Below are 27,000 nucleotides of genomic sequence, written 5' to 3' on the forward strand. Positions count from 1 at the left end.
CTGAAAGTCATAATTTTTACACACATAATATTGTCAAGGAAATGTGTGGAAATAAATTGGAGGGCTCATTCTTCATACTACAAATGAATAGCGCAAGCAGCAAGATTCAGAAAAGAGACAATTCTCAAAAAATGAGAATTCTCCACTTTTTCTTGTTCCACCCAAAAATAAAAGGTGCCCTATATTGGAATTTAAGCATTGTCCTGATACACCTTTCCCTCCCTGTCAGATTTCTTGGTTTTATCATTATAGTTTTACTTTGGTATTAAAATTAGGTTCCAATTTTATCAGATATATTCCATAGGACAAAATATTTAAAAATCTACATGCTTTATGGATCTGTATTTATATAAAACCCTACTGCTACATTTCTACATGCTATAGAATATTTTGGGTCAAGTTCTAGCCACGTCTGGCAGATCTCACATGATATTCCACATGGTCTGGGTACTCAAAGTAAATTTATTGTGTATATATGTATATCATAAAAGGATAAATGACAAGAATAATTTTCAGTCAGAAACACCGGTGTAATTTACAGTGTCAACTGTAAAGAGATCTTCTAGCACCTTAGAGATGGAGAGAAAGAATTTCGTAGCATAAGATTTCATAGACTGAGTCAACTTCCTCAGTTATACTATATTGCAAACTATAATTCTATAGTTATTCTATAAAGTGTTCATTTTTATAGAATAGACTGGTTGGCCTCTAACAAGTTGGAAAAAGCCACCAATTAAGAAGAGGAAACAGGGGTCATGAATTTCTGCAGTCTTTGCCTTTTCAATGTCAGAACACTGATATTTGTTCTTAGGCATGCTGACAGAACTTCTGGATGTGCAGAATCTAAATGAGCTGAAGTCCATAGGCACTTTCATAACACAAGTGGAAATCAGATTTCCTGAGCACAGATAAACTGGACTTTGACTTTCCTGGTGTCAAACTACTCTGAAAGGCAAGTTGAGGTTGTCCCACTAACTATGGTTCAAGCAGGACAGGGGAGCTTTTTGTACAGTGGGTTGTCCACCAACTTCGCACTCTGTCCATGAACTGCTTGAACCCATTATGTTTACATGAAATGTTATGACCTATTTGGTGTGAAGTAAGGCTTCAAAAGCAAAAACAATTTACAACTTCCAAGTAGTGTATATCCTCACGTATAAGCCTAGAAATAGTGTCAAAAATCAACATAAACCTGGGTTGACTTATCGTAAGTACTGTACTTTAAAACCTATTGAAAAAGAAAGTTTAAGTGAGAATAGTGAAAGGTGGGAGAACCTAAAAGAAGCACCAATCTCTACTACTCACTTCTTTGTGGTGTCCCTTTTACCCTTGCTGTGATGGTGCCACTTCTGTCCTTATCAAATGCCGGGCAAGAAAAATAGCTGCAGCAGCTAAGGGGGCCCACTGTAATATGATTCTCAACCTATCTGCAGGTGATGTCAAAATCTGTAATTTCGGCCTCAAAACCTGCCCTCGACTTATACTTATATAGGCATATATGGAAATTCCACTCATCTTTCCCTGGAATTCAGATTGAAACCAGTGGATTAAATAGCAATATTTGACATTTAGGAGAATATAGCTCTTTATGGGAAAGATCCTGTTGGTGACCTATACCAGTATAATCCTTGGTGGCACCAGTGTACTTTTCAAAGCATTGTGGAAGAAGGCATACTGTTCATACCAAGTATGCAGATGTAGCTGGATAGCTTGCACACTAATTTCCCTTTGACCATTGAGTACCTGTAGTACACCCAGGCATCCTCCTGAATTGTTTCACACCAGGAGAGAAAGAACAACTGTACACTAAAGAGTTACTGTAGCACTTCCTTCCCTGAGTGTGCCCTATCACTTGAATAGCATTTGGCCATAACCTCATGGCCATTTAGTGACTGGGAGCAGAGCTGTATCTGGCATAACAGGGGAAATAAAGGCTGCTGTTGCTCTCTGGACCAGTGACATAGGTATATGGATGGAGATTTAGATGCATCCAGACTGGCAACTGGTGCTAGTTGAATCAGCTACTTTGGGCTGCTCCTATCGCCACGTATGATTGGAAAAAAGATCTAACAACCTTAGAGCCTTGTTCTATTACAATGATATTGTGCAGAATGAGATCACCCACTTTTCCACATACACTCAAGCAAGAATCCTCCAGAACCTTTAAGTGAACATGGAATCCTGATGCTCTTATTCCTACACTACCATTTCCTCTTACCACTGCTTCTTCCTCTCCACATTGGCATGGCTAAAATTTGGGGAGATACTGAAACAAATGCTTCCCCTATCCTCTTTCCACCACACATGGAGTAGGTGCATGCTGCAGAACCAATTTAAACGGTGCTGAAGATGGGTAAATCTTAATCAACTACCTTGTTTACAATATTCACTTGTTGCACTTTGCCCAATTTGTCTTATCCCTCTACTTGGGTGCCAAATCCATGTTTTTACAATGATTATCATTTTATATTTTATCATGTTTAGAGTATTAATTTAATTTTTCGTGTCTGTATTTTTTGATGTCATTTTATTTTGGTTTGCTGTTTTATCCAGGCTTGGCCCCAAGTAAGCTGCACTGAGTCCCTTCGGGGAGATGGAGGTGGGGTATAAAAATAAATTATTATTATTATTATTATTATTATTATTATTATTATTATTATTATTAAATGGGGTGAAGTAGAGAACACTAGCAGACAAGAATGCATCATTAGAAAGCAGCCACCCTTCTTGTAGGAACAGAGAGATTCTGGAAAGGAAAGGAGAAAGCTTAAAAACTTTGGGATTACCAGTGTTGTCTGGATCCTGGAAACACTGGGTCAATACAGGAATAAAAACCATGATCTCCAGATATATTTAGCCAGTATAGATGAACCCGTTCACTCAACATGTTTGAACTATAGCTTTTTTGTTTCACTGAAATAGTGTTGACTCTTTCATAAGAGGAGACTCTTTTCAATGTTATAAATGTTTTATTAGAATAAAAAAAGATTACGTACAGTTAACCATAGGATATACACACACAGCTAGAAGTTGGAGGAAAAATTGATAAAACTTTTCAATATGAAACAAAATACTCTGTACACATCTCATGGAGATATTACAGTTTAAATTTAAATTCTGTAAAGTGAGTGTGAAAATGGCAGTACAAGAACAGGATGTTAAAAAGCCCTCCCCAACCTTGTGCCTTTTGGATGTTTCAGACTGCTTCTTGATGGCTGGGCATGCTGAATGAGGTTGAGGGGACTTCAAGTCCCAAATGCCTGAAAGGCAGGAGGTTAGGGAACACTTTGATGTAAGAAGAATGGCAAATGGACCATTCAATGCATGGATGCAAAATACACGAAGGAGTTTGTTACCACCTATTGGTAAGTGTTTGGAAGCATCAATAGTTTGCCATGTTGAAGAGCAATTAGCTATTTATATTATTTTACTATATACATTATATACATCCCCACACACCTCAGGAAAATTAGAAAAGAAGCGTGTTTCCCAGTTATTGAACTTTGATCATTTGAGCTGAGCACATAATAAAATAAAGGCCAATGTTTGCATTTTACAGGTCTCATTCTTGTGATGACACCTATCTTAGGTAAAAGTGTGGGAGTGTGTGCCATTATTATTTTGGGATGCAAATTACTTGCATGAGCACTAAAACTATAGCAAATCAAATGTGCCAGGTATAGATTTTTATGCACCCTTTGCTCTGGGAGTACAGACTTCAGTTAATGACACCAAGAAAAATCTTTGCTTATAAATAGGAAACTGCAAGGGATTTGCTATCATCCAGAATAATTCTAAACAGTGGGTGGAGAAACTGCAGCAAGAGCAATATGCAAAAGGGATGCGATGGAAGAGACAGAAAATACTGAAGTGGCACATTGAAGGGCAATAAATTCAAGACTGTCTATGCACATACACAACATATCATTTAGGGTGATAATATTCCCTGGATATGAGGCCTAAAAGTATGATGTTCTACTCTGGGCTTTAAAAAATACAATGATGTATATGATGTATAGCGAGCAGTATTAAAATACAAGGAACTGAAGTTACTGCTGAAAGTTGCAAGGCAAGCTTGGGGAAACAGATGAAAATGAGATGAGTAAGGATAGTTTATAGGGTGTTTAGTATAATTTTAAAAACAACAACCATAAATTCACAAGCCTAAAGAATTTTTTGCCAGGGTTAGGATGCTGCATAGCTGAACAAAGACAAGAAAACAAAACAGATCAGGGATAAATGCCTTGTGATGCTGCTGAAAAACAGCTTCCCCATGGGAGCACCATATGAGAAGAATGGGCAACAAGATCATATATCCACTCAGTGCTCCAAATGCAAGAAGAAAAATATTCTGAATGCTTTGATATCTAAATTATGATATTGTATAGACAGTTCCTTTGCATCTTAAGAGATAATAGTGGAACCCATCTGTAGCATATCAATGCCACCTTCCTCAATTAAAGTAGGATTAAGAAATACATAAAAACTTGAATGTAGAAACTGATTTTTTAAAAATAAGCATAAGCAACCAAGGAATCACATACTGTGTACAAATATTTTGATGGGTAGAGATGGGTTAGATAGGCTTTAGAGTGAACAAGGTCCTTTTGAATGTGAGATCATTTGCACAGATGTATGTGTGACAGATGAGGTTATTAAACAGAATATCAGTGCAACATTTTGTCCAAATGTAATTCAGTGCTTTGAGGCTTTTGGAAAAAGAATTCAAAGTTTCCCATCAAATACTGGTGAAATACAGATCTGTTTTTGTCTTCCATGTGTGAGTATTAGGGCAGCTATGCTGCAATCTATGTTAAAATAATTTCATGTTACTTGGAAAATGGAACTCTCAAAACTTTTCCCAATGCTCATCAACTTAGTTTTGTCATTTCTGAAGCATGTAATGTGAAAACTCCTTTGGTTCATTACATTTTAAGGCATTTTATATTCCTTCAGAAGGAACCGGTTAATGTGTGTAGGCTTTGTTTATGTTTTGTTTTGAATCAAATATCCAAAGTCATAGAACAAGTTTAAATTCAGAGTGGCAGTAGATCCATGCATAACCACCATCTGCTGCTGTTATTGTTCTAAAAGCACTTTTTCGGTAAATGATTCTCCAGGGTTTGGCCTATATGTGAGAGAATGGATCACCACAAGACTGCTTCAAAAATTAAGAAAACTGTTATTGACATAAAACTGGACCGACAATGTAAGATGTCTGCACCAGACCCTCTTGCATCCATACCTGCAACAAATAGGAAAATCAAATATTAGTTCAAGATTTGTTAAAGCATATGCTTTCAATCATTAGAAAAGATGCTACCAACTCTATCTTCTACTAAATTCCTATTAGTTTGATGTTCTTTTCACAGAACAGAATTGCCTCTCCCTACATCACAGCTTCATACATTTTGACTATGTTTCCAAATCAACATTTTATCCTGCCCTCTGAGAAAGGCAGGTATTGCATGCTTATCGAACATCGGTCAACTTTCTGGTTTCAAGGCTACCTATAAATTTTCCATGAGGTCCACACTGCTTATTTGCAGATAAATTCAAAGCATTCCTTCCCCCCATCTATCAACTGCTTTCCTTCAAGATGCTAACTTGTCTGACTTATATCATTATTCCTTTTTGGGGTGCTGTAATGAATAAGAAGCAAATGGTTTTGACCTCTACATATAAAACACTTCTTGAAGATGTTTTTGCAGAATTATAAAAGCCTTGAATGAACAGCTGATCAATAACTTTATACATAACAAAACTAACTACAATAATGACAAGACATGGTTTTTGTGGCTAACAAAGCAACTGCAAAGAATAATAAAGGCTATGATTGTGTTGAATGGTCTTCTGACTTCTGTGGGCTCTTTCTCAAAGAAAGCAACACTGAGACTGACAATCAATTTTCAATACATAGTGTGATCTATCAGCAGTTTAACTTGATCAGGCCTATTTGGTGATCCCTACAAGTCCAATGGAAATATTTCAGTTCACATTGTCCCATATTCATATATGCATGTGAAAACTATTGAAAAATGTTGAATTGTTTTTGCAAAGTAGATATGCTACATCTCTCTGGAAAGATATGACTCCTGTATTATGTTCTTATTCAAACTGAGGGGTGGTCAACCACATATCCTGTCACATTTTTGTACTGTTAGCTTTCTGGATATTAGCCAGTCTCAATTTCAAAAGGAACATGAGAAAGATCATATGCTACACACATATAACCTAATTTAAGACCTCTTCACATGTGCCACCAGAATCACCAAGTATCGGTGCAAATTGAGGTGATCTTGGTGACACTTAACTAGGAGATTGACCTTCACCCCGCAGTGTCCAGGCTTCCCCCTTATCACAAAGAAGGAAGCCTAAGCCTCAGTAAGCTGGCTGGGTTCAGGCTTTAAAAAGGGAGACCAGCTATTTATCCCTTCACTCTCCCTTATTTCCTCAGCTGCATTAAGCCTCAAGCTGACTGGGTTCAGGTTTTAAAGGAGACCTGGCTATTTCTCTCTTCTCTCACCCTTCTTTCCTAAGCTACCTCAAGCCAGTTGTGTTCAGGTTTTAAGGGGGTGCTGGCTAATTCTCCCTTCACTCAGCCTTCTTTTCTAAACTGCTGCAAGCCTCAAGCCAGTTGTGTTCAGGTTTTAAGGGGGAGTTGGCTATTTCTCCTTTCACTCTCCCCTTTCCTCAACATGGGTTTCACATTGCCAGAGACAGTCTGCACCACCCTGGCTTCCCCCTCATCACATGGATGGAAGCCTCTTTAATTCTGCTCAAACTATCTTTCCTTATGGAAAGACGGGAAGCCTCCTGTGGTACGACACCAGCATTTTTTTTGTTGGTGGCAATGTGCTTTTTATACTTTCATTCTGGAAGTACTTTTACTGTGTGTGATGGGAACTGGCAGGCTCCATGGCAAAAATGCAAAAACCTGTCGCTGCCACTGATTTTCAGCCCCTTTGGAGAGGTCCTTAGGTGTCTTGTGGTTGCTCTTAAGCCTTACTGTTTTTATACTGCTAATCCTGCAGAAACTATAGTCTGTGTATATGTGATGGGAAACAGGGACAAGTCCTATGGCCCTGCCTCTCTCACACATGGACATTTGTAAGTGTGTTTGGCTCTCTTGCTGAAAAAGAATAAATGACTGTTGCAAAAACTTCTGTAGTTTCTCTTGGCTTATGCACTCAGATGCTTTTAAGCACTTGACACGTCAGCTGAGTGGCTATTTGAATATGCCAGCCTCTGTTCCAATCTACTGCATAATAACATCCTAGAAAACACCAGCCCAGCAATTTCAGCACAAATGGCTAGACAAATTTGTTCCATTAAGGAAGATTCACAACTTGAACCAACACTAATTCTAAAGATGCCTTCCCCACTCAGCTTTGTGGGGCTGTTGAACCCTTGGGATATGGTCCTCAGAAGTCATAGAGGGGTGTAGGACGGATGAGAGAAAAGAACATCCTGAAAGTTTTAGCAATACAACATCAGCACAAAGACCCGTAAACCTACTTGCTAGTTTAGGGATTTTAATCTGTTCGCTGCTAATCCCATCTCCGCCATCAGTTGCTGCTTTCACTTCTATAATATAGTCATCATTTAAAGGTAGCAGAAGTTCTGCAGATGTTCTATTTGTGATCAGGACACTGAGCTGGTTCTGGTTGCTAGTCCGGTATAGAACCTGCAGTATAAAAAGGAAAGCAATTACGTTACTGGTATTATATAATCTATGATAATATATTAATGTCATTTCTAAGAAGAATGTGGGAAAAACAATTTAAAAAGTGATAGTGAGAAGGGCACACAGCAATACTGTACCTAATATTTTTGAAGGCCCTGAAAATGCATCACATAAATCAAGCATATTATCGCTGTAATCTAGCATAGGAAAATACATTACAACAATAAACATATAATATATTCCATTGTGTTTCTTGATAGTTGGGTTTCTATAAATTATTTTTCTATCTCGAATTTGTCATTGTGGGGATTAAGCAGAGGAAAAGGACACTAGATGTTAAAACAAATGAGAAATGTGAGGAAATATAAGCTTTGATAGGAGAAAATCTCTCTGTAGCAAGTAATCACTTGGTCATGGAATTTAACTACATATCTCTGCATTTAACTGCATTTAATATAGTATTGCAGAGTTCCCCTGAAATAAAGCTTCTTTCAGGATACAATTAATCTAGTCATTAATCTTTGGCACTAGTCAAATGTAATTGAAGCAGTGGTCGTAAGAATCCAGAATTTGATGTGAAAAACATTACAAGGCAAAAGTGGGAAATTTAGTTTAGCTAGAACATTAAACATACATACACTGAAACAATATCATTATTTGAATTTATTATCTATCTAATTTCTGTATTGCTCCCAGTCCACAAGGACACTCAAGAAACTGAACAAACAGAAACCAATTAAAACAATACAAAAATAAACAGATTTTTTTAAAAAAAAATATCTCCTAAAAGCAGTCTAAAAACAATCCTAGAATTCAATTTTGAAAATAGTTAAAACAGCAGTTTCAAACACTGATTGTCATATGGAAAACCACTGCTTTGCCTGCCCACTGAAGCTTAAAACAGATGGGACCAACCTAACCTGGGTAGGAAGGACCACAGCTGAGGTGCTGCTTCAGAGAAAGCCCTATTATGCATATCAACAAACCAACCCGACTTTACAAAGTATTGGAATACAATAGGGGCCTTCTTTAAAGATCTCAATTTTCTGGCAAACTTATATGGGAAAAGGCAGTCATTTAGATATCTTGGGCCTAAGCCACTTATGACCTAAGTCACTTATGACTTGAAATGAGTTCTGAAGCAAACTGGAAGCCAATCTTCCTGGATCAGTGTTATATGCTTTCAATAATGCACACACAACGCCAATCTGGTCTCTAATATTTCCACTAGCTGTAGTTTCTGGATAGTTTTCAAGGACAACCCCATGTAGAACACATTGCAGTGGTTTAATGGAGAGATAATTAAGACCTGAATCACTGTTACCTCCCTATTTGCCTCCCCCAAGAAAGGGTGCACACCTGGCATGCCAACTGAGGCTGGGCATAGATGCTCCTGGCCCTATGAGGAGCGGCTTAAAGAACTGGGCATGTTTAGCCTGCAGAAGAGAAGGCTGAGAGGAGACATGATAGCCATGTACAAATACATGAAGGGAAGTCATAGGGAGGAGGGAGCAAGCTTGTTTTCTGCTGCCCTGGAGACTAGGACGCGGAACAATGGCTTCAAACTACAGGAAAGGAGATTCCATCTGAACATCAGGAAGAATTTCCTGACTGTGAGAGCTGTTCGGCAGTGGAATTCTCTGTCCCGGACTGTGGTGGAGGCTCCTTCTTTGGAGGCTTTTAAACAGAGGCTGGATGGCCATCTGTCGGGGGTGCTTTGAATGCGATTTCCTGCTTCTTGGCAGGGGGTTGGACTGGATGGCCCATGAGGTCTCTTCCAACTCTACTATTCTATGATTCTATGAGTGGTTGCTCCCCTCTATTCATAAACCTAATCCAGTGGCTATACTACTATGAACAGGGGAAGGTAACGTCCCCTCCAGGTGTTAATGGGCCACAAATTCCATCAGCGCTTTCATCTAGTGGTGAAAGATTATAGTAGCAGAGAAACAACATCAGGAGGACCAAGCTTGCCTATCCTGGTTTACAGCGTTCAGGATATAGTTTTTCATGACACAAATGTAGATGAATAGTAACACAGGATATCAATGGAATATTAATGTGGTGTAAATAGACAATATCGGAGATAGCCGACTAGGAAGAAAAACTGAACTGAAATCTCTGCTTAATTACAACGTTTAGAAGGTGGCATTGGGTGAGCTACTAGCCTTTGGAAGTATGTTCTGAGTTCCCTGAAAATGTGTAAGGCACAGGCCTGCATATTTGAAGTAATAAAATGACATAGAAAAAGATTATTCCACACAAGGGAATGATGTAATCCAGCAAGGAACACAAAATTATTTGCTGCCACACCCTAGCCAGCTTTCCACAGAAGTATATTTTTTCCCATCTCATATAGACACACACTCATTCATTTGCCAAATATAGATCCTTTGGTAGTCAGAAGAGCAACATCAGTACCCCCAAAGGAAAGTTTAGAAGGTGAAAGGAAAATTTGCAGGAATACATAAAACTTCAAGTAGATGAAAAGACTTCTTTTACATTCTAGTAAGGGCTAAGCATGTTCAGAGTGTATGGTACGCTGACTGTTGAAGGGAGATGTTGACAAGCTGGAAAGCATCCAGAGGAGGGTGACTAAAATGATTAAGGGTCTGGAGAACAAGCCCTATGAGGAGTGGCTTAAAGAGCTGGGCAGGTTTAGCTTGCAGAAGAGAAGGCTGAGAGGAGACATGATAGTCATGTACAAATATGTGAGGGGAAGTCATAGGGAGGATGGAGCAAGCTTGTTTGCTGCTGCCCTGCAGACTAGGACGCAGAACAATGGCTTCAAATTACAGGAAAGGAGATTCCACCTGAACATTAGGAAGAACTTCTTCACTGTGAGAGCTGTTTGGCACTGGTACTCTCTGCCCTGGAGTGTGGTGGAGGCTCCTTCTTTGGAGGCTTTTAAGCAGAAGCTGGATGGCCATCTGTCGAGGGTGCTTTGAATGAAATTTTCCTGCTTCTTGCAGGGGGTTGGACTGGATGGTCCATGAGGTCTTTTCCAATTCTATGATTCTATGATTCTATGACTAATTCTTACATGGGGAAATTGGAAAATGAAAAAAAAACTCTGTGGTAGTTTGCAGGCTCACTGACTGTAATAGCGGTGAAAAAACATTACATGCTGCAACATTTTCTTGCAAGGTCCTATTTGCAGCACTTACTCCCAAATGTGCATCAGATTGCACTTCAGCCACCATCATTTGTTGAAATAAATGTGACAATTCACAATGGAAAAGTAATAGATACACAGGATCAAGATAAATGTGGATATTCAAGTAAATAGCTGATACTTTCATAAGATGAAAATACACATAGGATACTGAAAGGCATATTGTGAAATGATAGTTGTTTATTTGGATTGCTGTATTATGTTTTGAAATGAATTGGTAAAAGTTCCCCTGCAAAGAATGGTAAAGATGCTTTGATACATACTGATGTCCTGTTGCTGATCTTATGTTGGGCATTATTCAGGGTATAGCTGTGATGAAAAGCAGCACAGAATTGAAGTCACAATAGTGATAGCAATAAAACGAGTATATTATGATGGCCCAAGTATATTGAAGGCAGCAGATCACATCTCCTGTTGGAAACTGAGCAGGGTTAATCCTGGTTACTAATTGGATGGTAGACAACCCCAGAATGCCTGGTATTTTATCTACTAGGCTATATTCCACATGAAGAAATTAGCAAACCTACTCTTGGTATGTTCCTTGCCTATGATAATCCCACAAAATTGATGGGATTATCATAAAGCAACAGGCAATCAACACACATACACTTTGATAAACTGTAGAAACATATGCATGTTCAACATTTTGTGGGAATAAATTCCAAGAAATATATATTTTATTCAGCTATTAAGAGTGTTATGTGAATGCTGTTTGAAATAATGGTGATGCTAAGATCTAAAATAGATTACTGTAGGTTAAACAGAAATATGTTCACTTGGCCTGGCATTTTTAAAAATGTGGATATTAAAAGCCAAGGTCAAAACAAATTTCTGTAGCAGTGGCAAAAAGAAATGGCACTTATACAAAATTGGCCATTGCTAGTAAGCACTTGAAGCTCTGTCACCACTGCCTTGCTTGTACTCACCTTATAGCCAATTACTTCTGATTCATTTTCCATTGCATGCACCTGCTCCCAATTCAGTACTACCCTGGAGTCTGAAACGTTCCACACAATGTTTCCTGGAGGCTGGCTGGGTGCTTGAAAAACATAATGAAAACATGATTTTAATTTCCTTGGTGTTACGAGATTTATTATGTGGGAGCAAATAATAGTCCAGGTAATTGGCTGTCATTGCATTTTGGATTAGGAGCGTTTTTGCAGAACATCATCATTTATACACTATATACAATTTTCAAAATAAGGAGAGGCACACAAATATTATTTTCCCCAAATATGATGGGAGTTTTAAACTTAGTTACCAGTGACCAAATCGTACTGAGCATAGTGGAATTCACATCTGAATAAACTTGCATATTGCACTTTTAGTTCTTTCCATGAGAAGAACTTAACATGGTTAAGAACTCATTTCTATTTCCTATGTGATTGGGTACAAAACAGCAAATGGGGAAACCATTTAAAGATATTGTTAAACCATGGGACAGTAACATCCAATTGAAATTAACAACAAGTATATTTTAGAGTGAGTTTGGAAATAAGAAAATAAAATGAAAAGAAAGTGATAATATAAATTCAACTAGAAATGGGAACTGCTTATTCCAGTGAATATTTGGTGTATGTTTATTTAAGATACACATTTAAACACAAAAGAAGAAAATTAAATAGATCTATAGCCTGTTTCTTCTGAAATTTTGATTTCCATCTAATGCAGTTCTCAATACAGTAGAGTCTTGCTTATCCAACGTAAACGGGCCGGCATAATGTTGGATAAGCGAATATGTTGGATAATAAGGAGAGATTAAGGAAAAGCCTATTAAACATCAAATTAGGTTATGATTTTACAAATTAAGCACCAAAACATCATGTTATACAACAAATTTTACAGAAAAAGTGGTTCAATACACAGTAATGCCGTTTAGTAATTACTGTATTTATTAATTTAGCACCAAAATATCACGATGTATTGAAAACATTGACTACAAAAATGCGTTGGATAATCCAGAATGTTGGATAAGCGAGTGTTGGATAAGTGAGACTCTACTGTATCCTCACATTGAGATTTCGTTAAAAAAATTACTATTTTGCAGTAGGAGATTTAGCAATTGTTACTGGGACACTCTTTTTATTTTAAGTAAACATTTTATTCTTTTTATTGCAACTGATCTCCATTCATTTGGCAACGTATTTTTCTTAGACGTTTTTCACCACCCTACATTATTCACTTGGAGATCCTCCAAAATAGTCAGACAAGTAGTATACATGTCATCCTAATGCTTTGTAGCAAATTAGATTTGGCAACATGCTTATATTGCTGAGGGCAAATGATGATAAATTCAGAGAGAAGGTAACACCTCTTGAATAGGTCAACAATTACCAGTTCCAACCCCCCCCCCCCTTTAGTGTGTAGTCACTTTTATCCTTTGAGAAATAAGGATTTTGAAATAAAGTGTTTCTGTAACAAATCACTATCTCCTAAAACTAGAGAATAATTCTGTTAGTATTCACAGAAGTGAAGGTGGCTGAAACTTGCTGTTTCGGGCACTGACTTCAAAGCATATTAATGATATGTTCTGTGATGTGTAATATAAAATGTTCTCCTGTTCAGTTGTGAAAACATGTGCAGAGAAATATGAACTCAGTGTTCCATAAATATCGACACTAACAATACTTTGCTCTAAGACACAGAAAAAATTAACATAACAGACTATTAGCTCTTATTGAATAAACTCCAGGATATAAGAAAATAATTTCCATGGTCTTAATCGTCACATGTATGAGCTTATTTATTCCAATGGGAACCATTTAGAGAGCCTTAATTTGATCAACCATGTTAAGTAACGAGACTTACTCTATGTACCGGGTCCTAGAGAAGTGCACTTGGAGAGGACCAGGCACAGAGCTTTTTCTGTTTCTGTCCCTGCCTTATGGAATGCTTTGCCGCCCTATATGAGAGCCATGCGTGAGTTAGGGCCTTTTACCCTAGCACTCAAGACCTGGCTCTTTACTAGAGCTTTTAATCTATTTTAAATTTTTAATCAATATTTGTATGTATGTGTTTTTATCCTTTACGGTTTTGTCTTGTAAATCGCCTGGAGCATCGTGGATGGAGGGCGATTAATAAGTAGTTAAATGATGATGATGATGATGATGATGATGATGATGAAATCCAGACATTACTTCAATATTTCCACAGACTCCTTGGAATTACACAAAAGGAAGTGATAGAGCTGGATAGATCAGCATAGTAACGAGACCCAGTCCCCAAACTCAGGATGATAACTCTCATTGACCTCATGTAGATGTCGGGGGCGGGATTCGAGGTATGAATGATTAAAGGAATAAAACCATTTTCCATCAGCAACATCTTAGGTGTACACTTACTTTAGACAAATAGGAATGGAACCACAAAAACATGCTACCATTGTTCTTCCAGATCCAAGAATCATGGAAACACATGATAAATACATTCCAAATAAAAGAAATTATTTCTGGGAGGTCCAGCAGAACAAACAGATATGTACTAGTTCTGTCTACTTCTTACTGTAGATAATTTGCTCAGGGAACCAAGGCAACACGGTTCCTATCTCAAAATCAGTACTGGATTTGCACCAGAAAGGATCTAGATAATGATTTTGATCTTGTGTTGCCATCACCCTCTTCAAAAGCTTTCTCAGAAAATCCCCTAGAAACATATTTTTAATTATCAAGGCTGGTGAGAAACCAATATTATTTCAATAATGGTATTTCTTGCTTGAGTGGAACCAAGCTGGCTGGTCAATGACTGAACAACTGATAATAGGTTTTTCCATCCCTTCCTTTATAAAAAAATGAAAGTTAATAAAATGGGAGCAAGAGAGACAGGGCCTTCTTGAGATAACTGGATATCCCTATTAAAGAAGGACTCTATCTTACACTCTGTTGGGAATTTTCTGTATTTTCTCAAGCAGAAGTCAAATTAGAGGACAATACACAGAGTGCTTCCCTGGAAGAGAGAAACTATTGATAAACCCATATTTTGTCTACCTCAGGAAGACTCTGTCTGCTTCGGAAGAAAGGAAGACCTTTGCTTCATGGCCTTTTAATGATTTGTAAAGTGTATACCCCAACTTTCTATTAAGAACAGTGCTACGGCTAATAATAAACTGAAAGTAAGAAAATTATAGTTAAAAGATGAACAACCAAATCCATTATACAAATTGGTTTTAAAAAAGAACAAAAACTGAACAGAATTCTAGATCAAAATATAACACATTCATTAATTCATCTAAAAACTGGCTAAACACTAGTATAGACTACATATGGATTTCTCATATAATATCATAGCCTCACATGATACCTATTATTTTATTTATTAAATCCTTTTGTATTACTGATGTTAGAGAAGCCAATTAAACACAAAAAATATTATCTTCTACCTCCAAAACATTTCAAGCAATAAAAAGAAGGCAAATATTAATGTTAATCACCCAAAACCTGAAATTGTCCTCATAGTTTGCTGAGATAGAGAATCCATTGCTTTCTGATAGTTTTTTTTTTTAATACACAAAAGTGTTCAAAGCATTGTCTATAAAATTACTTTCAGGCTGTTTGTATAAAGTGTAAATGAAACATAAATGAATTTTGTTTTAAAACTTGTGTCCCATCTTCAAGATACTTAATTATGTTTGTATATGCAAAAACAAGTACTGTATTCCAAAAATCTGAAAAATCCCAAATCCAATTCTAGACTTAGGTTTATGGATAAGAAATACCCAATTTGTAGTACAAATATGTAAAAATGTTTTTGAACTTTAATATTACAGGAGAATCACACACATACAATCCCAACTTTTTTCCTTCTTGGTTAAGGATGTGGTGAAAAACTTATTTCTCTGTAGCAGTGCTCTTAGGATAATAGAATCATATATTTGGAAAGCATAGCACTAGCAAGGACCATGAAGTCCAACTTCATGCCAGTGCCAGGATCTACTATTAAAGCACCCCTGAAAGAATGGAAGCTTATTTCTGTTTAAAAGCCTTCAACAATTCATCATTGACTTCCCTTTACTTATTCCAACCTTTAAAATCTAAATATGCCATTTTTGAGCTTAAATGAGAGTTATAATTAAAACCACAAAGGCCATTGAAAATGGTTTTGCTTTCTCAAATTACCACAGTATAGTAACTTGATAACTTAAATAGCCACAGGAGTAATTACAATAACTGGCTTCTCCGGGCTTAATTTCCAGGATCCTCTTCACCAGTTTCCAAATCTCTATTGAAATTTACATTTTCATCTTTCCACATCTCATTGGAAAGTTGCAATTAAGAGTATAGTCTCAATTATTACAGACCCACTGTGAGATAATAAACCATGATGCGAATTATGGAACTCATGCTGAATTTGAGAGCACTAGCAATGAAACATGATTGGCTGACTATCCTTCTAAACAGTTTTAATGAGGCTATATTCCTGAAGTGGTGTTGGAAAGTGAAATGTAATGGTACTTACTTCAAAATACAAAGATCTACTGATCGATTGGCTTACTTTTGTTACTTAAAATAAAAGCATTTCTAAAAGATATATATCTGAGGATCACATCAGGTTATCCCCCATTTCCTTCAATGCATTACATACAGATGGGAGTGTCAACAAACCATCTATTCCTGTTATTTCCAAGGAATCACTGGCTGGAGCAGGACTACAGTTAGATGAGACGTTTTGTTAACGCTACTTAAAGGATATTTCTAAGCACCAAAAGAAGATGCACATTGCAGACCCCAAAATATGGATTGGGTTATCTGAAATGCCAGTTTGAACCTACTTCTTAATATCTAGGTAGGTAATCTGGTTTGAAGAGCATAGATATGTATCTCCATGCTCAACAGTAGTTAGATCATCAATGGAAACATGCTTAGAGTGGAATCCCTCTGCTTTCATGATATGATGTTAGTCAGGATGGGAATATGATGGAAAAATGGAGGGAATAAAAAGACCTTGACTTTCACTTTTATTTCAAATATCGATATAAAACACATAAGTGTAAGAGGCTGGAAATTTTGATGCTTTCTGTGAGAGCTAAGGATGATGGCATCTGTCAGGGAGGAAGGAAGGGCTTCTTTAGCTTAGATTTGAATCTGAACAGACAAGAATTTGGGAGGAAATTAGGAAAATCTCTTCTTTTGTAGCTGGCTTTGTGAGACTTCAATGTTTCTCTATACCAGGAGTTCTCAAACATTTTCAGCCGTGGAGCCCTTTTTGAAGCAAAGGTTTCTCACGGAGCCCCAAGAAATGTTTATATATTATATAATGTATATATATCAGGCATGGGCAAAATATTTAGACACAGGGGCTGCATTGTGTTTTAAAATTTGACAGATGAGCCGGGCCAATGGCAGATGGATGGAAAGTAATTTTAAAAAATGTACAATGCACAATGTACATAGCTCATTTGTAGTGTTGAAAAAGAAAAGAAAAAGAAAGAACAATACAATATTTAAAATGAAAAGCAATTTTAACTAACATAGACTTAACAGTATGTCAGTGGAAGATCATAGGGGCATGCAGTCCAACCTCATTCTGTCATGCAGGAAAAACACAATCAAAGCACCCCCAACAGATGGCTACCCAGACTGTGTTGTTGTTGTTGTTGTTGTTGTTGTTGTTGTTGTTGTTGTTGTTGTTGTTATAGCCTTAATTTGGACAGAACATTAATCCACATGCTGCAGAAGGCAGCACTTCTCAGAACTGCACACATTCAGCAAAAATACCTCTAATATCCTAGGCCCTTGGGAAGAGCCTGATATTCAGAGATGAATCCCAGACACTTGGACCTAATATGCATGTTTGCTGTGTTGTTATGTACAAATAAATCTGCAGAAATAACAGGGGCCATCCAGTGCAATCCCTTTCTGCCATGCAGGAAAAGCACAATCAAAGCACCCCCTGAGCGGAGAAAATTGGATTTTGGAAGCAAAGAAGGCAAGGGGAGAAGGTCTGGGCAATGAGGAAAAGAATCTGGGCAGTGAGGGAGGTGGGGACAAAGGAGCTTCACCCCGGGAGGTTGCTGCTGTTCCTGTTTTGGCAGCTCCAAACTTTGATTTCACTGCATTTCTCAGGAAGAAGAGAAGGAAGGAAAGAGGAGGAGGAGGGAAGCAGCATGGAGCTACGGTGCCCCCATGGGCTCCACGAAGCACAGTTTGAGAATCCCTGCTCTACGCCATGGCTGAAACTATAGTTAAATGGATCTGTTATCAACTTCCATCACTGTCTTCATCCTGAGAACTGTCATTCATAGGAGTTATAGCACTAGTTTCCTGTCATTACAAGAAAAGAAGCACAGAAATCTGATTCAGTTTAGAAACATAGCATTAGGGGAGGGGTAGGCTTTTGATAATTGTGTTCCCAATCCAGTTTGGGGCAATCCATTTAGGGTGGGCAGGAGGATCCAACGGAAGTAAAGTAAATACATCATACAAAAGTAAGTGCCTCCAGGAATACTCAAATTTTTAAACATCGCCATTCTTTTACTGTGGAAAGCATTTGATATAAGGATGGAGAACAAAAAAATCTGGCTAGGAGGGAAATGTCTTCATTCCCCAAGGTCTTTGGAATAGTTCTGCAAAAAAGCCAATATGTTTTTCTTTCTTTATTGGAACATTGGTCTATCTTTAGTCCAGTGTCAGCAAAATACATCTTCCGAGGATGCAGGGAGAATTTAAAGGAGAATTATGCAGTGCATGGAACAACAGCTTGGGACTCGACAATCTCATTTCTATCACAGCAGAATACTATTGCGAGTATATACTGCTAAATTTAGAAGTATCAGTTGCTGTTACCCCTGGCACCACTGGCTCTCTTGCTCCTATTTGTTCCAGTCTAGCAGAATAAAGTAGGATGCTATTTCATATGCATCTTACATTTAGGTAACATTTTAATGTGCGGATAGACATACACATCCAAATAAGCCACTGATATTTCCATTGAGACATTTATCTTTGCTCCACAACCTTCAGAAGCCACCAAGCAACATTACAAAAAATAGATCTGTTTAATGGTAACACTCCTCACAAATGCACTTTCTTGGAAAGCTAGGCAGTATTCAAATATCTGCTGAAAAATTATATATTTACATATACATTTCCTTGCTTTTTGAAGGCTGTCTTTCTTGAATTGATTGTTGAACATTTTAAAAGATAAAACAGTTTGCATGCACTTTAAATACTTTTCAAAAATATAAATGGCTTTGAGATCTCTCAATGTCATAAAGGATAAAGTAATAAAGACACTGATGTGTATAATAGCCTCACCTGGAATGTTGTGTCCAGTTATGGACACCACAGTTCAAGAAGGATACCGACAAGGTGGATCATGTCTAGAAGAGGGCAACCAAAATGGTTAAAGGTCTGGAAATCATACCCTATGAGGAATTTAGGGTATGTTTAACATCTGAAAAGATGTCATATTAAAAATTGTGCAAACTTATTTTCTGCTGCTCCAAAGACTAGGGCATGGAACAATGGATTCAAACTATTGGAAATGAGATTCCTCCTATAGAACACTAGAACTTCTTGATCGTACTTTACTTAGGTGATCCGTGGTTGTCAGAGTATGATAGCCCTCCAAGTGTAGTGTCTTGGCGGTGGGTACGTAGGAGTCCTATTCTTGACCTGCATGTTCTTCTACAGTGAAGGCTTCTGTTTCCAGGTGGAAGGTCGTCCCAGTGAAGGTTGACTTGACGTGTCTTCCTCTTGGCACGTTTCTCCCTTTTGCCCTCCATTCGTGCCTCTTTGTATTCCACTGCACTGCTGGTCACAGCTGACGTCCAGTTAGAGTGTTCAAGGGCCAGGGCTTCCCAGTTCTCAGTGTCTATGCCACAGTTTTTGAGGTTAGCTTTTAATTTTTAAGGTTGGCTTTAAGCTCATTTTTAAATATCTTTTCCTGTCCACTAACATTCCGTTTTCCGTTGGGAGTATAGTAACAGCTTTGGGAGACAGTGATCAGACATTCGGACAACGTGGCCAGTAAAGGGGAGTTGATGGCGTAGGAGCTTCACTTCAATGCTGGTGGTCTTTGCTTCTTCCAGCACCCTGACATTTGTCTGCCTGTCTTCCCAAGAGATTTGCAGGATTTTTCAGAAGCAACACTGGTGGAATCGTTATAGGAGTTGAGTGTGACATCTGTAGACAGTCCACATTTCGCAGGCGTATAACAGGGTGGGGAGGACAATAGCTTTATAAATAAGCACCTTGGTATGCCTATGGAGGTCCCAATCCTCAAACACTCTCTGCTTCATTCAGAAGAATGCTACACTTTCAGTGCTCAGGCAGTGTTGTATTTCAGTGTCAATGTTGACTTTTGTGGAGAGGTGGCTGCCAAAGTAGTGGAAATGGTTAACATTTTCTAAAATTACACCAGTAAGCTGTATTTCTGGCATTGCTGTTGGTAGGAACTATTTGACAGTGAAATATTCTGCCACAGAGTGTGGTGTGGTCTTTTTCTTTAGAGGTTTTTACACAGAGGCTGGATGACCACTTGTCAGGAGTGATCTGATTGTGTATTCCTGCATGAACTGACTGGCCCTTGCTGTCTCATCTAACTATATTTCTATGATTTTATCATCTACTGCAATGCTATACATATAGTTCTGCAAGATAGTATTCTCAGCTTGAAACCTTGGAAAATAAAATGAGATAATCATCAGCATCAGAATCAGGCTCCAAAGCCACATGGATGAAATAAAGCTCTAGAAACCCAAAAGAGACAACAAATTGGCCACGATCAGATTATTATCAGTACAGTAGGTGTGGTGTTTCCAGTAAACTGAGACCCTTTTGGCTTTAAGTGTGCAGAAGCTTGCTTGCTCGTATTTCACAATAATTATAATAATATGTTTTCCATTCTATATACATTCCATTCTTGCAGTCTCCCAAGAACACACAAGGGTTTTTTTTATCACATATATAAGCTTTCAAAGTATCAAAGAAAATATATCACCAGAGTTTTAACTGCATTATTAAGATGCTCATCTTTTTTCTTTTTGTAAATAAAAGGGGACCCCACTTGTTCATTTCCTTCTTTCCCCTCTTTATGATACCTACGTGTTTTTTTGGTGGTAGCGTTCACAGTGGCACTGAATGGTCCTGCTCCAGCACTGTTGTATGCACGGACAGCTGTGAAGTATACCAGGTTGCTTTTCAAGCCTGTTATTCTTACTGATGTCTCATTTCCAATTGCTTTTACTCTGTTAGAAGACTGTTCTTTTCCACCATTGTTCCAATATCTGACCTAGTGAAAACAAAACATAGACTCTGTAGAACATATTGTTGACATTACTGCTTAATCAGATCTAGATTTTCATAATCTATTGCTTGTTTTTACAGTTAAAATGACATTTAATTTTCAGAATATCATAGGAAATAACTGAAGGAAGAGGGGAATAATTTCATTTGGGTTAAAAAAATAAAACTTTATTTTGATCTGCAGAAGTTGCAGTTACTCAGACACTTTCTACCATTACCATCAAATTTTCTATCGCTCTTATGTATTGCAAATGACACTATTAAATTTTGTGTCTAATTTGCTTGGCTGTCAGCTTCAAACTCCAGTTTATATAAAAGCATTTTGCTCATGCGATCTCAATGCCTTGCCCAAAGCAGAAAGGAACACAACTATGTGTATGTAAATGCAACCTGGCTTGTATTAATGGAGGTTGAGATACAGTGCTTATCTTTACGAGAATAGTGACAAGAGATGCAGCCGATACGAGGCAGGCATGTACAGACTGTGACAGCAGGAGCTGACTGCCAGCTAATTCCCATTCTCAATGCAGTTTTAGTGAGCTTGAAGTAATTGATCTGGTGTAATGCCAGCAAATAAAGCAAAGCTCAAGTTCTGCACAAAATTATGTGAATATTTACATTTGGCTTTTAGACTCCCCCAAAGACTGGATTATTTGCAACTCTACCATGTGTTCATCTAGATTTAGAAACAGAAAATGGCCTTTCTGGCTTTTGACAGTAGGCCTTTTAGGCAACTTCCTCTCCAAAATTAGGGGGCGGGTGTTGGAAGATAAGAGAGAGAGGGGCGGGGAGAGAGAGAGAGAGAGAGAGAAGGAAAAATACACCAGATGTTTGCATATGACTTATTCTCCTATAAAGCCACAAAGGCAGAAAAGCTGATTTTTAACAGCAAGCTTTGGCTTCCAGTCTGCAAATGAATAATGATTTACAAATAAAAACTGCCCTGCCACAGCCATTGTATTTTGTAGGAAAGAGGACATCTTCAGAGCATTTCATTTTTACCTCATAGCCGAGCAATCTCCCGCTACTCATTTTCCAAGGAATGGAAATCCAGGATACTTCAATTACAGAAGATGAGAGACTGCTTGCAGCTACGCCAGAAGGTGCTACAGTGGGCTCTGTATTTTGAAACAAAAGTAAAAGAAAAGTACTCGTTTTGGGCAGAAGAAAAAAGAAAAAAACATCCTAGCTGACTTTGTTGCCAGCTAATTAAAATTGCTTCACTGACACTTGCTAAGCAAATATCCATTTATTTCCTTTTCATGGGAAATGACTCAATGAAAGTTGCAAGAGTGAAATAACTTACCCTCTTCAGCAGAATACACTGTGGCCACAGAACTAAAGGGTCCTTCTCCTTTATTATTGTACACGCCAACCTTGACTTCATATGGAGAAAATGGCAAGATGCTTTCATTTCGAAAGACATATCTGGGTGTATCCGGTGATGTCACAACTGTCTGTATCCAGGTTGACACACCAAGAGGTCGGAAAGCAACAACATAACCAAATCCTTCACCATTTTGCAATTCTTCAGGAACAGGCTGAGCAGAAGTTGGAAAATGAAGTAAAATGTTAAGTATTAAATATAAATACAATATAAAATACCTGTAAATGTAAGATTTCAGTACAAGTTGAACATTTGTTATCTTCTGAATTCTAAAATGCTCCAGAACCCAAAACCGTCTACAGAGTGACTAAGATAGTGATATTTTTCCTTACTGGCGGTTTAATGTATACAAAGTTACTTGTTTGAACAATATTATTACAAATAGTCTGTGTAAAATTATCTTCTGGCTATATAATTAAAGTATATTTGAAATGTAAGTGAATTTTGTGTTTACACTCAAGTAATCTCCCCAAGATATCTCATTATGTACATATATGCAAATAGGGGTATTCCAATCCACCCCATTAAAAAACACTTTTTGCCACAAGTATTTTGGATAAGTTATACTCAACCTGTATGAGATTTGTTTCATATCTTTTTAAAAATTATTATGAGGAAGTTTTTTTCTGATTACCAGTGATATTAGTTGGTCAGCTGAAGCAGTGGTTCTCAACTGGTGGGTCCCCAGATGTTTTGGTCTTCAACTCCCAGAAATCCTGAAAGCTGGTAAACTAGCTGGGATTTCTGGGAGTTGTAGGCCAAAACACCTGGGGATCCACAGGTTGAGAACCACTGAGCTAAAGGAACATGGAATCAAATGAATGAAAAGTAAAGAACATGGTAAGTGCCTGTCTAAGAACACTTAAGAGCAATATGCACCAAGACTCCATAATGTCTTATTTAGAGATGAAGATGCAAAACTCAAAACCATCCGGGGCCTTCGGAAGTACAATGAAGATAGCTGCCTCCCACCACTGTTGCTTCACAGAAACAAGTTTTCATTGACAAGTTACTCTGAACATGGAGCTTTTGTAAAGCCAAATGTCAAATGCTGAGCTATTAGGAGGGGATCCATCATCTATGTCCTTCAATCCAAAACCCTTTATACTATTAATTTGTTTTTATACCAGTATTGCCACATTGGTTGGACAATTTAGGGTTCTGGGACAACAGAGTGTATGTTGATTATGCCCTTGTGCACTGGAAAAACTACTTATACAGTTCTTGCCTTATTTTATTACTTCCTTGGAAGGCTGAAACAGAGAGTAGATTTCTGCTCTTAGCCAGCTCCCAGAGTACAGCATAAACCTGAATAGCTAGTTATCATTGTCAACTATTTATTAAGCACCAATCATTAATTGAAAGCTAAGCAGAATATACAACAGCTTCAGCCTCTCTCTCTCGCCCTATCAATCTAGCAACACAAAAGCCCTGTTATAATCCATACAGAAATTGAAAACAGTAATCTAAGAAATGTGTGTGCATTGGAAGGGAAGCATGGAAGCATAATGGGAAACAGAAAATAAAGGAAGGAAAAGATAATACCCTTTACATACAGCCAGGAAATATCTTGTGTGAAAGGAATGGGAAGAAAGGAAGCAGCCTGATGGAGATCTTTTACAATAAAGAGAGATTATTATACACACAAGGAAGAGGATGGGAGAAGGTGGGAAGGTAGGAGAAAAGGAAAATAAACTATGAGGGGAGGAAAAGAGCACAGACATAGTGATGATTATAATTACGGGAATAGGAGTGAATGAGAAATGGAACAAGTTATACAGATACACCATTTGTGTTCCTTCACTGGTACCCTCGGAAAAAGTAGTGGCTGGCTTTCTTTTTGAGTATATATAACATTCTGCTAAGCTCCACTTCTGGGGTTTTATCTGCTTTTACCACATAAAAGAGACATTAAATGGCAGAGAATTATGTGGTACAAATTTCTCAAAACAGGCCCATCTGGTACAGCCGTTAGCCAGAAAGGAATTCAAATAAGCTTTAATCATAAAAAGACCAAGCACTGGTTCATGCATTAGTTGAGTGGAGCACAATAAAGTTCATATATATATATATATACACACACACACACACACACACACACACACACACACACACACATACACAATTCCTACTCAGTTCAATGAGGGTTTGTTCTACTTCTTGCTAACTCTGCTAATGATTGCAGTTTTAATTGGGCACCACATATTTGGAATTCATGTGCCTATTTTGGCTCCTATGCCTGGAGGTTACCCAAGGTTACATTTTCGAGAACTCCTGTTAATGTATTTTTCACATTTTCCCTAAAGGGGACGTCTAATATGGGATAGACTCTAAAATAGCTTCACTTGAGCTTATATCTCTGTAGACTTTTCTGCCTTAGGGACTATTCTCCAGAACAATATGCTGACACAGAGAAAGTTACATTCAGAATATTTTGTGCCTTCCCGATATATCAGTGTTAAGGGCTTTCTGATTGCAATGAATGAGGACTAAGTTGTTTAGATGGAAGGCATGTCTGGCCTGGAAAGATAACTTAATTATCTCCTGAAAATGTTATTTGCATAGAAAGTTACCCCAGCACATTTTCAACAGATCTGACCTGGCAATATTTAGAAAAATATATTAGAATCGGTTGCTGTGAGTTTAGAATGCACACACACTAAACAATGAGCTCCAAAAAAATCAATTATTTTAGAAACTGCATAGGACCATGCTCTGAGTGAAAGATGGCATACGAATGCAATAAAATACGCAAACATTTTGTCCAGTTTCTTGTCTGTCAGAGTATTGGACAGAAATGTGTTCCTATTAATAAAACTCAATTTTTGATTCACAACCATGGCCTTCTTTCTGGAGCAATTGGGAAAATAAATCTCTCTTCATTCCCAATACTGGGACTCAATATGGCTTACAAATTATTAAATTTAAAAGCAGTACAAATAAAAAAACATGTGTGTGTGTACTCCCCACACACATACAGAGAGACAAGGATTTAAGAACAATCAATCAATCAATCAATCAATCTATAGAGTAAAAATAATTTAATATTAATTACTTTTAGGTCATCACAGCCGTGACTGGCATATACTATTGGGTGGCACCATGGCATGATGGCAGCAGGTCTACTCATCCTTTATGTGGATAATCTATTAGATTCTCATGGCTATTTTTTAACCATCCATCTAAAATCTAATAAGAATGGAGGCCACATAGTTTTTCAGGAGAAGGACTGTCACATTCAGGGTTCTGCTAAACAGATAGCCTGATCTCAAACCCCTTCACAATCTCATCTCTCTATGAGGTGGATCATCTTAATAATGCAGGCTCAATTCAGGGTCATAACAGAGGAAAAGGTCTCCCTCAAATATCCACCCCCCATCCATTTAAGGCTTTATAGGAAGAAATGGCCCCCGTAATCATGCATTTGAGGAAGCAGGAAGAGAATGAAGCAGTTTCAAGACAAGCACTATCTGTTCTATAAAATATGTTCCTGACAAAACTCTTGGCCACCATACCAAGAGTTTTGTCATACATCTAAGAGTAATATTCTTTAAGACTTTGGCAGCAGGTGGAAAAGGCAGGCAAACAAAAGTATCAGCTACATGATAATGTGATCCAGTTCTTGAAACTTAGGATGAATCTTTTCAACAGATTCAAGCAGATGTTACACAGTAAGGGAAAAATGTATGAAATGCAAGAAATCCCATCCTACAATGACCATAAAGATTGAGCAGGAGTATTTTCTGAAGAGCATTCTGGCAAATAAGAAAATATTCCCTGCAACATGTGCTTCTATCTGCCAAGGACTTCAAAAGGATGACATGATTTATTGTACAAAATGCCAAGGAGTGGTTGGCTCCAATAGAATCAACAAGGACACATTTTGCTACCTATTTTCAAGTAAATGTTGCATTGTGGGCCTCCAGTAGCCTATCCATGAGGGATTTTTGGGGGTGGGTGTTTTATGAAGATAATTAAGAGGATAATGGAGCAAATTGAGGGCTTATGAAATACATTCATGAGGAGAGGCATTGACTTTTGATTTCTAATATTTTTTAAAAAGTATTAATTTTCAATGCAAAATCAAAATCTATCAAAGTTAAACCAAAGCCCAGCAGTTACTGAACATGATTCAAAAATTAATATTTGGAAAATAAATGCCAAGATCAGTACTTACATCCCATGTGATGACCAATTCAGATCTGCTGCCACCTCCTCCACTTACTTCAGATGGTGGTACTTCAGGAACTATGAGGAGCAAATATTAGCTGCAAATTCACATGTACAACATAGGACTAATTTATTCAATGGCACAAGTTCATATGGAACTAGGCCATCCCAATTTTATCATTACTGCAGTAAGGATTTGAAAAATAAAAATCTAGCTGAAGCAATGTTTACCTTAAGGATTTTTCCTAAACATGTGTCTATTTCCTTAAGAATCTCTGTGTAGTGCAAATATTAGTTAAATTAGTACTGAACTAGGTGAGACAGTTGACAATTAATACTG

The 27,000-nt window shown here is 37.7% G+C and overlaps 1 protein-coding gene across 2 annotated transcripts in view; it reads right to left on the reverse strand.

Moving 5' to 3' along the window:
• Nucleotides 1-2,949: 2,949 nt before the first annotated feature.
• The window catches only part of cntn3 (contactin 3), a 286,640-nt gene continuing 262,589 nt past the window's right edge, over nt 2,950-27,000 (reverse strand). For both annotated transcript variants that reach the window (XM_008105362.3, XM_062973823.1), the window contains 7 exons: nt 26,668-26,738; nt 22,410-22,644; nt 22,106-22,221; nt 20,903-21,089; nt 11,789-11,901; nt 7,519-7,687; nt 2,950-5,245 (listed from right to left, as the gene is read on the reverse strand). In XM_008105362.3, the coding sequence (XP_008103569.2) occupies nt 5,148-5,245; nt 7,519-7,687; nt 11,789-11,901; nt 20,903-21,089; nt 22,106-22,221; nt 22,410-22,644; nt 26,668-26,738 (989 nt within the window). In that variant the 3' untranslated portion in view covers nt 2,950-5,147. The remainder of the gene's footprint in view (nt 5,246-7,518; nt 7,688-11,788; nt 11,902-20,902; nt 21,090-22,105; nt 22,222-22,409; nt 22,645-26,667; nt 26,739-27,000) is intronic.

The sequence above is a fragment of the Anolis carolinensis genome, chromosome 2 (genome assembly GCF_035594765.1).
Source record: "Anolis carolinensis isolate JA03-04 chromosome 2, rAnoCar3.1.pri, whole genome shotgun sequence".
In the NCBI taxonomy this organism is placed as follows: Eukaryota; Metazoa; Chordata; class Lepidosauria; order Squamata; family Dactyloidae; genus Anolis; species Anolis carolinensis.